The following is a 13951-nucleotide window of genomic DNA, read 5'->3' as shown; positions in this document are numbered from 1 at the left end:
TTAAGGTTTTCATGACATTGAAAGACGTGCAAAACAAATTCACATACATATATTTGAGACTTCTTAAATCGAGAATCTTACCTCTATTATGAAGAATAATGTAACAAACTCAAAAGTGTTTAAAATAATGTCAATACTGAATCTCAGTCAAAACATTGTCTAAGAAAATACACAAAACCATGTTATATATTTTTTATTGTAAAAGCTGAAATTCGTTGTGAATAAATAAGAATATCTAAGTTTCCTAGTTTGTATATAGTTTTTTGTACTGTGTTTTGTGTGTACTTTATTAATAAGTTGTTATAAAGTCACCTGGGAAAAGGTCCTGTCTTTACCTGGTCAATATGCACCAATGGAGGGCACCAGAAACACCAGTGCAAAGTGAATTATTGTAAAAGGGAGCTTGTGGCACATACTGGTGGCATTTTGAAAAGCCACTCGGCTTGTAACTAGCGGGAAGTGACTCACCATTCCTGACATGTCCAGAACTGAAACAAAGGGGGTCCATGTGCGTCAGTATCACATGCTGAGGGCCGTGAAAAATATCTGATGGGTTGGGATGAGAATGCTTTGAGGTAATGTTCTCCTTCAGTTTGTGGACTACCGTTTGTAAGCCTTTCATAATATGAAAATACACTGTGAAAGGGTACAAGTTTAAAGACAAAAACACAGACAAAACCCTAAAACAAGTTCACAGCTATTTAAACGTATACAGTGTAGAGCTTTGATTATCTGTCTGAACCTAACTTGACCAGGCCCGAGCCAAAATCTTTTTTCAAGATTGCCTTGCGCCTGAATCAGGTCGAGTTTGTGCAAATTTCCTGTTTGCAGTGTTTACTGCCTTTAACTTACACTATAAAAAAAAAAAATCTGTTTAACGTACGGTAAAATACCGGTAGCTGTGGTTGCCAGAACATCACCGTAAAAAATACAGTGAACGTATGTAAATGTAAATATCAGCAAAAACTGTAATTTATACAGAATAATCCCATTACTTTTAGGATAATTGTGTCATTATGGTATTTCTCCATTAACTTTACATGGAAATGTTATATTTTTACAGCAAAACTGTGTGTTTTCTACAATTTATGGCAGTAGAATTTAAAGTTTTATACTATTCTTTGATTTACAGTAATTAAAACTATCTACTACGGTGATATACAATGTTTAATTTTACAACCTATTTCTGATGCAATTTGACAGTTTTTTACTGTAATTTCCACAAACATTTTTTACAGTGTATAATACAAATACTAATACTTGTGCTATATTTTCATAAGAAGTTTATTTATATGTATTTACAATGGAAATTCAAGTTGCAGGTTGGTTGCTGGCACCCAGGACATTCTGTCCTTTAGTGTTGTGCCACCAACAGGTAAAATGTCCATTTGTCCAACCAGTTTAAGTCAAATCGAATTTATTTAAGTGCGTTATTACACTAAGGTGTATTATATTTACAAAAAAAGAAAAAAAAACACAAGAATATGAGAATAAGTACTAACACTGTAAGCTGCATTTTTTTATACATTGTTGATAAAATGACAAAACAATAAAACCAATAAAGATTAACAATGGGTGAATGCGGGATGAGGGTTAAAGACAATGCTGTAGGTTATACTTTTTTTCCTGACTTTAAAGTTTTCCAGGGAAGAAGCTACTCTTATATAGGTAGGAAGACTTTTTCAAAGGTAAAGACTGTTGATGTAAAGTACTCTGGAACTGGATGACTTTTTATGCATTCTGAAAAGTAATTCTGTCAACAAAGAGAATGTCCAGTAGAGGGTCAAAGGTCAGTGGAGTGTGCTGTATGCTGTACAGATTGTAAAGCTAAACAGCATGAACCTGGTCTCACAGGAATCCAAGAAATAGCCACGGATTTGCTTAACTCAAAATCCGTGGAATAGCCACGGAATAACTCAAATATCCGTGAAACTGACACGAATTTCGCTACAATGCAAGTTAATGACCATGGATATTTGTTCCTATTGGTTTGTTCCAAGTCACGTGACTTTCAAGGTTCCGGCGGTCAGAACAAAAAACATGGCGGACAGTTCTCTCATTTTTAGTGAAAAAATCAATATTTTGACTTAGTTTCTGCATAAAAATGGATTTTGATCACATTTCTAGCGAGAAATATATGTTTTATTTTCTAAATCTTCACTCAGTGAATGAACATAATCAGTTTGTATGTTGGAATAGCCAAACCTTGGGATATGACTGTCATTAACCTGCATTGTAGCGAAATCCGTGTCAGTTTCACGGATATTTGAGTTATTCCGTGGCTATTCCACGGATTTTGAGTTAAGCAAATCCGTGGCTATTTCACGGATTCCTGTGAGACCATGTTGACAGCATATATCCTTTGATATGGTCTAATGAGATCTGAGACGCAGCCAGGTGCTAGCCATGGTGAGTATTTTTGCATTTGCTCTGACTGGGAAAAAAAAGAATTACAGAAACAAATCCAGTCTGGAGGAACTAAGGCATGAATCACAATTATCTGATCACTTAAAAAAAAAAAAAAAGAACCCAGGCTGTGCTGCAGAGATGGTAAAAAACACAGACAGTAGTCTTGACTATGCCTCAAACACTAAACATGTCCAGAGGCAAAAAGTGTTTGATGTTGTTCCAAATGGCCACATTTGAAGTCAGGGTGAAAAGCCTGTGGATGGGGATAACGGTGCAGTTGTTTTTCAAGCACTCTCTTTGAAGGCAGTCATGGCGTTGCACTCATACACACAAACAGTAAACACACAGCTGGCCAATAACTAAATAAAACTAAATAAAATGGTGTACATTTGGTGTGAATATAAGATTTTGTAAAGTTTTGAGAATTGTCTATCACAGCGACAGTTGCAAAAGTTCCAGGAATTTTCATAGTTGGAAACTTTCCATGGGAATTAATGGGAATTAATCGAAACTAATTGGAATAAAACCAGGAATTTACAAAATTGAAGGTTGGCCCTTAACAGGGAACTTAGATATAGTTGAGGAAAATATATGCTAGCATAATCTTGACTAAAAACTTTCATGCAAGTGCACTTGAATTTCTGCTTTTCTCAGACGGCAACCTCCGGGTCTGAGCAGTGAGGCAAACCAGGAAGTGCCTTAAGCCTGCGTTCTACCGAAAATTCCAACAGGGGGCGTTGACGGCAGCTGCAAAAGCATTTGGGCCCATTCATTTCAATGCAAAATAAGAAAACTTTTCACTTAATTTAGTACCTCAGAATTTTTTTTTTAGGACAACACTATGGTGTCAATCGCTAGTAAAAAATCTTCTTCAAGACAAGTTGATGTTAATATGGTAAATAACGGCCCCATTTAGAAGAAAATAGAAGATAAAGAATCGTATGATTTGGGGCGTGGCTACCTTTGATTGACAGGTCACTATTTTCACTTAATGACAGTTTATTGAACGTTTTGTTCAGTAAAAATGTCTTGTTCAGAATTTGGTTGGACTAACAGACACTCCAAAGAGTCACATTTCAGTTTTCAGCTAAGTCATGTATATTTTGTTTTTGTTTTTTTGCTAGCCAAAATTAACATCCCAGTTAATGCTACAGTTAATGCTAACATGATTAGTTTTTGTTGTTCAATAAAATAATTGATTGTTCAATAAAATAATTAAAACTTGATAAATTTCCACTTACAAATAAATCTGTTGAAATGTCATGTTTTTTTTTAATTTTTTAATATTTCCAAAATTCGTCAGCTTAACTTCCCATGGAAAATTTATGGAAATTTACCAGAAACCTCCCACAGACAACAAATTCTGACATTAAACAGATGTGAGGGGTATTTAAGACAATTTGTGATGATCTGCCATGTACTTCATTTGAATCATACAATCATGATCAGGGGATGGGGTTTATTTTCATTGTGAAAGTAACTGTACCAGAACACTCAACAGAATAACAGAATATTCACCAAACACTTACATATCAAATGTCAGACAGATCAAAAACAGTATAGCTTGCCCAACACATTTGTCTGACAGTATATGAAAAACCCTAATTTTTAACCTTTCCAAACATGACAATATTTAGTATTTTCCTAAAACCTGAAAGCTGACCTACACACCTACTTTGTGTAGCAACGGCAAGTAGTGAAAATATGTAAATATATGAAGGGTTTAAATGTCTCTCTGAAGTTCTATTTCATCAACCTTCACACAATTACATCTGTAACGTACTGTGTAGACAATGGAGTGCAACATGATCAAGGCCCTCATGGAGAAACTGACTAAAAGAGTGCCATTTAACGGACATTGTCCCTCTTTATAACTTTTGAACAGGTAGAAACACTTTTATCTTTAGACATGATTAAATTTCACATTGTACAAACTTTTTTTTAAGCGTACCCTGGCCTTAGTTGGAAATCAGTGATCCCACTTTCATTTATAACACAATTTAAAAATATACCATGTAAAACACAATAACAGATTATCAACATAATGAGGTGGCACATTTGCACTCAGGTTGCATTAACCCATTGGGTAACTTTCAGCATAGCAGACAAGCAATTAGGCACAAACAATTAGAAATAAAAGGCATAATAGGATTCATGCTTGGGTCCTCTTTAATCATTGATTTAGCTACAGTGCTCATAGTATATGATATATTTGCTTTTCTACTAAAGGTTAACCTACAGTGTATCTAAAGTTATTTCATTCATTCTGTATGAAAACATTCATTCAACTATATATCTGACTTTTGCTCTATTCATGTATGATGGACTGTTGTGAAATGCTTTATTCTCCTGATTTTCAATTCTGTCTTCGAGCCCTCTGTCCTCTGCATCCTCTCCTTTTCCCATCATCCTCAGTGGCAATAGAAGCCCACCATGCTGTTGGGTGGTAGTGTTAACTGCCTGGCAGCAGTGAGCTCCCCCCTTGTCTTTAGTCAGGAAGTAAAGGAGCGCGTTGAGCCATGCGTTGAACGATGCCAAAGGCCTTGTGATCTTATAGCACATAGAGACCATGGTCATAGTGTGACAGGGGACTCCTTTGGTCACTTTCAGCAGGAGGAAGATGGTTCTAGTAACATGAAAGGGGAAGAAACACAGAGCAAAGAGTAGGGTGATGGTGATGATGGTCTTGATAGATTTACGTCTGCGATTGGCATAAGGGGAGTGGGCACCAAGGAAAATGGAAACCCCTTCATTTCTTCTGAGCGTCCTTGACAGTCCATTGTTTCCTCTTCTTCCGCTTGCAAGTATTGAAGGACTACTCCTCTCTCTTCTCTCTATTCCTTCATGTTGTCCCTCTCTCTGACCCCTGCGGGATGAGGGCTGAGAATGCAAAGTCCTAAATATGGTCAGAACAACGTGAGAGTAACACCAAGCAATTATGGTGAAAGGCCCAAAAAAGCCCAGCAAATGGAGTATGATGCCATAGGGTACGTAATCAGGAAACTCCTTATCTATGGCATCGTCCCAACAGTTCTGGTACTCCTCAATCACACCTCCCATGTTAGCATAGCTGGCATTACCATTTATCAATGATATCTCATGGCTTGGGTTGTCAATACTGCTTGCATTGCCGCCAGGCCCTCCCAATCTCGTAACATGACCAGTCTGAGCAAACCGGAAGATAGGGCAGGTCAAAGCAAACACTACAATCCAAACCAGGACACAAGTGCACTTGACAGCCTTCTTCGTCTCTAGTGTGATGACTTTCATTGGGTGGCAGATACCGAGGTACCTGTGGACAGAGATACAAGTGAGGAAGAAGATGGAGCAGTAGAGGTTAAAGTAGAAGAGAAAACGGACCAGGCGGCACATGAAGTCCCCAAATACCCAACGGTCCCGCATGATGTAACTAGCCACAAGGAATGGCAGTGACAGGCCATACATGAAGTCTGTAGAGGCCAGGTTCACCATGTAGATCAACGAAGCGTTCCAGCGCTTGGTCCGGCGAAAGGAACGGTAGAGGATGACAGAGTTTAGGGAGATGCTGAAGAGGAAAGTGAAAGAGTAACAGATGGGAAGGAAGATGTACTTGTAGGACTCGTCTATACTGCAAGATTGAGGTGGAGTGGTGGTGGCGGGATAGGGCGAGGAGGAGCTGACAAGTTCATAGAGTACCGAGACAGTGATGTTTGGAGGAACGCCACGTCTGGATGACATTGTGAGGGATTAAGTGATTTTCATGTGAGGGAGAAGTTCAAAAAGACTGTGGCTTGTATGTTTGAGGTTCCGTCAAGCTTCTCCTCTGTCATCCTTGTGCTCTGTAGCGTTTAATGGTTGTTCTGTATTATCCCGTACAGTGTATTTTCTGATGACTTCAGATGGTCAGATCCAGGAGTGATTGTTTATCTAGAAAAAAAAGAGACACATTAGTCACATTTCATGTCTCACCTTGACAGTGCAATCAGTAGTATCTTCCTTGTACTATGCACCAACTAACCATATCATCCCTTGATTTCTATTGGTTTTGGTGAATCTGCTTACAGCTAGTTCAATATGACTCATTCTGGTAGAGTAGTTTTTACCAGTGGTTCCTAATCAAGTCCATAAATGGTTGGTTGAGGAGCAATACTAGTCCCCACTGCTATATATTAATAATATTTATTTTTCAACTGAGAACTCCAATGTCCATTTTTTTGCAGATGATACCATCATGAGAACAACAACAACAACAACATCTAGCCATCCCTTATTAATTAAAAGCTTCCTCTAGATTAGAGTAGATTTTTAAATGATCACACAAAACATTATCATACCAGCTGTGAGCCAGAAAAGCCTGATTTCTGATATACTGCATATTAATTCACAAATTAACTTCGGACAAACACACTTGAAGATACTCATTCCTTTCTATTTTGTAATTTGTCAGGTCTTTTTTGTAAAAAAAAAAAAGATGTTGATCTCAATGACACTTCTTCTTCTTCAAATAATAAAGCCTGAACTAACTTACTTGTAATTTTTAAGAACCTCTCAGTTACTTGAATGGATGCTCAGACTTTAAGCTTTCTATACTGTCTGTTTTTTGTTTGAGATGCTCCAATCTCAAAGCCCATGTGAGTATAAGTATGTCCAGTTTACATCTTTTAAACATATTTTTCTCAGATGGTCTGTCCAAATATTCCTGTATTCATCCTCTGTCTGCTTTGTTCTCTTTAAACCCCCCTCTTGAAAAAGCTGTTTACTTTTTCTTTTCTTTACTCTCTCCGGGTCTTTCACAACTGTGCTTTGGCATCTCTGCACCATCATTGTAGCCGGGGAATGACTGCGTTGATACTGTAGCAGCACTTCTACTTATATATAGTGCAGATGTGACATAACAACCATACCAAGGTCCAGACGTCTCATTTAAATGCACAGTTTTGGAAACAGGCTGTGTGCACTTCTCTGTGGATTTTGTTTTAATACCACATAGAAAAAATACCAAAATAGAAAAAAAAACATGTAAATCTAATTGTTTACAATATGGGTTTGAACGTCATTTAAATTGTCAGCTTCAGCTTTACTTTGTGTGTAGTGCTATGTAGCTATTGTTGTATGCATGCCAGACCAAGATAGCAAAAAAGATATAACCTCATAATCATTTGCATGTCAACCTGTGTGTTTGTAAGCATGCTGAGGTTAGTATTTATAACCTTTGGCCCCCTGAAAAAACATTTGTTTTCTTGGCTCATATTAAAGGGGAGTGATGGAAAGACCCCACAACCCCTCCCCTTTTACTAGGGCCTTTACACAATCTGTTTGACCTCCTGTTGTATGCTGCTGATTCTTAGTGCTTGTTTGCCTTCCTGTTTACAAGGGTATGCTGCTGATTCAGTCTCTTCTCACCCCATTAACTCAGCAATAAGTAACCACACTTCCCCTAGGTGTCTCCATGCACCCGTCTGTACATTGGTCTTGCTGTCACTATATACTACAACTCATCACTGCTTTTTTCACTGTCTTATTTTAATATTTTAAGTCGTTTGCATTAGATGTGCGACAGCATCATTAAAGTCAACACAACTAACCAGGATTCACTCAAGCGATGCTTGAGCTGAAAGCCTCACCATCAGCTCTAAACCTGCATATTAGGATCAGCACACAGGCAGGTGCAACTGTGTGTGTGTTTGTGTAAGTGTTAAGTGAGTCATCCCCAGGTTATACCACCACTTCACTTCGAAGTTCAACTAAATAAGGGTAATGTGTCAACCAGTAACATGACATATTAACAGTACAACACAAATAAGACGTAAAAGGCCCATGACCTTTAACCTTAATATGATCTTGCAACCTGAGGCATTCTCATCAATGTGCGGAAGTTTTTTTTTTTTTTTTAAATATATCTTTATTAGTAATTATGTTTCACAACTTTTTTCACATATACAACATTTTTGTTTAAGGTCAAATATTACCTTATGCCAATCTAAAACTGTAGGTGGCTTATTTGAAATCCAGTTCAGCAGTATAGTTTTACGTGCAGCATATGTTAAGACATTCCACAATTTTTGACAATGGGATGATTTTATTTGTGGGTGTGGTAATCCCAACAACAGAATGTGCGGAAGTTTAAAGATTATTAGTTTAAAGACTATTATTAAGAGCTAAAACACTTATAAAGTATGACATTTTAGACGTGTTTTCTGCTGCGTTAACTGTTATGGTTTAATGGAATAACCTGTTAGTAAACCATTCAGAGAATCATTTGCATGAGGTTGTGTCCCCTTTTAAATGACATGGGTCTTAAACTACAAGTGCTGACTATTTTGGAATGCATGATACACATCTTGAGATTTTTGAGATGTGTAGCAGACTCTTGAAAATAGTTTAAACTGTGTAGTCTCCATTGGTTTTTATCAGTTTTACATTATCATATGATAATGCAGATTAAAAAGTCAATGTTATTTTGACAAACATGAATATGCAATGGCTTGATTTTTTTCACTGCAGGGGCGTATATAAAGGGGCCCTCCCGCAAAATATATAGATGCCCCCTATACCACTTGTCAAGAATACCAGGGACAATTCTTGTCCTGAGCCACTTTTCACAAGAGCCTGAAAATTGTGCCCGATGTCTTCTAAACCAATTTTCAACTCTATTTATAATTTTCTGCTTTCCCAGGGGCCCTTCCTGACTGATTCTTGGCCCCCCCCCGGTGCCATTCTCATTTAAAAAATCTTGAAATCAAGCCTCACTGTGTGGAACATTTCATGACACTGCTAATAGATTTTTTATCCTTTAGAAAAATCAATGGAAACCAATAAAAGTTTTGCACATTTCAGCCCATTAACTCACAACAAATTGACAATTAGAAAATAATATAGTAAGTGATTATTCCCAACCAATTATCAAACAATGGTACAGTGTTTAAGAAATGTTGATACATTATTTCTTCTATTACAGGCCACCATTGGCTTCCATTCATTTCTAACTTAATGCACTGGTTAACAAAAATGAATGCAGACTTGATGGATTATACTCAAACTTGTTTCAAGAGTCTGCCAGTCCGCAGGTTTTCACACCACACAGAAATGAAATCGAAACAATTAGTTGCCTAAAACAGTAAGAACAAATTCACTACAAATCACATTTACATTATTGAAGATTATTTTTTTGTTTTAGACTTTGAGTTTCTCTCTGTAGTTCAGTATGATGGGATCAGTCAGTTAAAAGGCCGAAAGAGTGAAGTTTAGAAGTATAGGGTGAAATGAAGACCACCTCATTGTTCTTTGACAGTTTTTTTAAAATCTCTGCTATATTCCTATATAGAAAAGATGTTGCCAAGTAAAATATTTCAATACTTGGACCTTCAAACACAACAAGAACCCCTCCCAGTTTGATGGCATGTTCAGGTAAAATGGGGACACTGATGGTTATAAAAGCATGACGGAAGAAAAGTATTTAATATTTGTTCTTTAAATTGTTAAATCCATTTATCTTTTGAGTTCTCAAATCATTAAACTAAATGTGGAATATCCTTGTGATACCTAATTCTGTCATAGTTATATTATGGAGTCACTCAAAGACATTTCCCATAAAGGTGTATTGTGAAAATATTATAAGTCAAACAGCTGGAACAATAGAACATCCTACAAGTTTGCTGCAGTAATTCAGTGATTTTCAAAAAAAAAAATTTCTTATTCTCTTAGGCTGATCCAGATTATTGTTTCATGTAAAGGACATTTGTAGCAACTATGCAGTTTGACTGTTGGCGGTTAATATTAAAAAAGCCAAAGATCTAAAACCTTATTTGCCCCATTTCACCTGCTGTCCCAAATTCACCCTTTTAGGTCCAATATTAGCATGAGAAGAACTTACAGGTGATCAAACACTGCTGCTGCTCAGGAAATGCACAGGAGGCGACAAAAAGGAAAATATAACAAATAAGATAGAACCGTGTTGTTAAAATGAAGTCTCAAATTCAGGTTTAAGACATTTCTGTGACTTTTAAGGCCTGTTAACTGCAAAATGGAAGACATTTTGAGGAAATACAAACAAAAGTTTTAACAAAATCACAAAATCAATGTCACAGTTACTGTTTTCCTAAAAAACATATAACTAGGAGTGCACTTTTTCTTCTTCCTGGAAGCCAAATCAAGAGAGGTTGTTTTCCAGGAGCAGCTAATAGCTTCCGAGAAAACCCACTGCAGCCCGATGTATGATCTGCCTCAGAATTCATATTTAATCTAATTAAGAAATGTTCCAGAGAAAGTTTTTAATGTAATTAAAGTTACTTACAAATCTTAAAAAAAAAACGTTTTACTGCTTTATGCAAACAATTTGGACTAAAAATAACCCCTGTGAAGTCTTGAGAGATGCATTAGGAGTTTAGTGTTTGTGTAAAGGGAACTGCATCAGACTCATAAATACCTGCATCACTGCAATCTGCTGTTAGACAAAGAGCTTACCTGTGCCAACGATGACTTTAACTCCATATGGCTCCTGTTCTGTCGCCGTTCAGAATAATCACAAGAAAATACAAAAACATCCAAAAGGCTTTGAATGCAGTGCTGCTGTACGTCAGCAGCTATAAAAAAAAACTATTCTTGGTTCTTTAAAAAGCAAAAAGAAATCATGAGCAGTGAGCAGTGATCAGAGCTGAACAGTTTGGCTGATCAGTGACCTTGACAGTTGGACCACTTCTGCTTTCACCTTTTTCTGCTGCTTCTCTGAACAGTCTGAGCAGTTTCTATGGTAATCCAGTCCCTCCCTCTGTCCCTCACTGTGTGTCATCCAATTCGTCTTCCTCGCTTCACCTTTGTGTGTGTGTGTGTGTGTGTGTGTGTGAGAGAAAGAGAGTGTCTACCTCTCTTGTCACCTGTTGAGCTGAGCTGGATGTTTTGCAAATAACAGCTGACCATCCATTGCCCCGCGCACATTTATTACTGTAATGGTACTATTTTATTGTACTGCTCTTTGGTTGTGACGTCATTTGATGCGGTGTTAGCCCGCGCTTACCTGACCGGAACTCTCTTCCTAGTTTTGTACTGTAAACAAGTCCAGTCGGCCAGAAAACTGTGTTTATTAGCATTAGCTTAACTTTTGTTTATTAGCTTAAATAAAGCTAGGTTAAAGGTATGATTGCCTCTGCATATATTTCTACTTAACACTACATGGTGTCAGAAGAGGGCCAAGGTTCCACCTCCTGAAAACTTTGACTTTTCCCGCCCAGAACAACGGCCAGAGTAGCATCAGCGGTTTCATCGCTTCAGGATAGGAATGAAACTAAACAAGTAAACAGGGAACCTGGTCTCACAGAAATCCGTGAAATAGCCACGGATTTCGCTTAACTCAAAATCCGCGGAATAGCCACGGAATCGCTCAAATTTCCGTGAAACTGACACAGATTTTGCTACAATGCAAGTTAAAGACAATCATATCCCGTGGCCATCCCATTGATATTTTTTCCTATTGGTTTGTTCCAAGTCACGTGACTTTCAAGGTTCCGGCGGTCAGAACAAAAAACATGGCGGACAGTTCTCTCATTTTTAGTGAAAAAATCAATATTTTGACTTTGTTTCTGCATAAAAATGGATTTTGATCACATTTCTAGCGAGAAATATATGTTTTATTTTCTAAATATTCACTCAGTGAATGTACATAATCACTTTGTATGTTGGAATAGCCACGGGATATGACTGGCATTAACTTGCATTGTAGCGAAATCCGTGTCAGTTTCACGGAAATTTGAGCGATTCCGTGGCTATTCCACTGATTTTGAGTTAAGCGAAATCCGTGGCTATTTCACGGATTTCTGTGAGACCATGTTGAAACAGGAGAGGTACAAGTCTACACACTGATCTAGTCACTGGGGAAGGAAGCAGAGCAAGTTTTCAAAATGTTCACATTTTCGGGGGAGGACGAGAAAGATGAAAATGATTACAAGACCATGGTGGTGAAACTAGACAGCTATTTCGCACTGTAGTTGAATACGATTCACCAGGGGGCTCGATTCCATCAGCGCACTCAGAAGCCCAGAGAAACCTCTGAGGAGTACATTCGAAGCCTGTATGAGCTGGCTGATACTTGCGCATTTTCCGATGTTATGGATGAAAGTATCCGTGACAGGTTAGTCATAGGAATATCAGATAAAGAACTGTCTGAAAAGCTACAACTAATGCCAGACTTGATGTTGAACAAAGCGGTAGAGCTTGTGAAGCAATCTGAGCAAGTGAAAGTGCACATTAGTCAGCAAGGAGTGATGCAACCTGTTCACAAGTGGCTGAAGTAACATACAAACAACCAGCGCAGCATGGAGAGAGAAAAAAAAATGGATGTGGGCAAAACAAAGGAGCCAGGGCAAAACAGGGGTGTTTACAGTACTGGACACAAATGTTCCAGATGCGGCAGAGTGCATACTAACTTGTAACATGCATAACTGTAAAAGCTGGAACATTTTCCTGTAGTATGTCGCTCCCATGTGGTCAACGAGGTCATTGCTGACCTCAACTGTTCTGGCTCCATTCCTGTTCACACTGTACACAGCGGACTTCAAATAGATACAACTCTGAGTCCTGCCACATTCAGAAGTACTCGGACAACACTGCAATGTTGGCGTGTATCAGGAATGGACAGGAATCTGAATATAGGGATCTGATAAAAGCCTTCAGTGACTGGAGTCACAAGAACTATCTCCTACTGAACACCTCAAAGACTAAGGAAATGATCAGAGATTTCCGCAGGTTCAAGCCCCCCTTCAGCCAGTGAATACCTGTGGGGTGGACATGCAGGTGGTGCCAAGTTATAAGTATCTAGGTGTATACCTGGATAATAAGTTGGAGCATTGCCACCTCAGACCCCTTCACACCACTCCAGAGGCTCCCCAGGACAAGGGGGAGGGGTGTATAGTGGGTGATGGAGGGTTAAATTTACCTGCTGCAGATGTGAATTCCACTCCAGTCACAACTCAAGTTGCCACGACCAACCCCAACACGTACAACTTCCAACAACCTCCCCAGGTTGTGAAACCACCAGACTGTTACGGATAGTATGTTCCCTAGTTAGTTTAGTACATAGTCTATGTGGCAGAATAATTCCACTGAGACTATGGTGGTGACTTAGCCTGGGTATACCCATACTGCCTTGCACGCTCGATTTCATTTCGATCTGCGAAAGGGTCTGGAAACTACGGCCGTTTCTTAGCCCTGTTTTAGGGATCCAATCACAGAACGGGGAGGGACGGTGAGACGATGACGCATACTACTCGACAGATGGAAGCTTGTAATTTCCTTATAGATCCAACATGGCTGCAGCAGACGCGAAACTCTCTTTCGATCTAGCTGTAGACGGCGTTTTAAATAGTTTAGAGCTAAAGTTTATTTTAAAAGAAGAACAACGTTTGACTTTACACTCCTGTTTCACCACGAAAAAGGATGTTTTAGCCTAGCTTCCGACAGGATTTGGCCAAAGCCTAATCTACCAATTAGCCCCGCTACCGCTCACTGCTGAAACACCGGTGATCTGGCTACGAGCCGGGGGACAGCGGAGCCGCAGAGAGACCCGCAGCAG

General features: G+C 38.5%; 1 protein-coding gene across 1 annotated transcript; it reads right to left on the bottom strand.

The window, feature by feature from the left end:
- Nucleotides 1-4689: 4689 nt before the first annotated feature.
- On the bottom strand, nt 4690-10983 carry si:dkey-6n21.13 (P2Y purinoceptor 3). Its single transcript, XM_059354580.1, has 2 exons — nt 10852-10983; nt 4690-6315 (listed from the first exon to the last, which is right to left on the bottom strand). The coding sequence occupies exon 2, from the start codon at nt 6124-6126 to the stop codon at nt 4690-4692; it is 1437 nt and encodes a 478-aa protein (XP_059210563.1). The 5' UTR covers nt 6127-6315; nt 10852-10983.
- Nucleotides 10984-13951: the final 2968 nt, after the last annotated feature.

Source organism: Centropristis striata, chromosome 17, assembly GCF_030273125.1.
Source record: "Centropristis striata isolate RG_2023a ecotype Rhode Island chromosome 17, C.striata_1.0, whole genome shotgun sequence".
In the NCBI taxonomy this organism is placed as follows: Eukaryota; Metazoa; Chordata; class Actinopteri; order Perciformes; family Serranidae; genus Centropristis; species Centropristis striata.
This window is presented reverse-complemented; position numbering and strand designations above follow the sequence as displayed.

Bases quoted from the DNA above. Each gene is read 5' to 3' on its own strand.
- si:dkey-6n21.13 (XM_059354580.1), bottom strand. From the start codon at position 6,126: ATGTCATCCAGACGTGGCGTTCCTCCAAACATCACTGTCTCGGTACTC.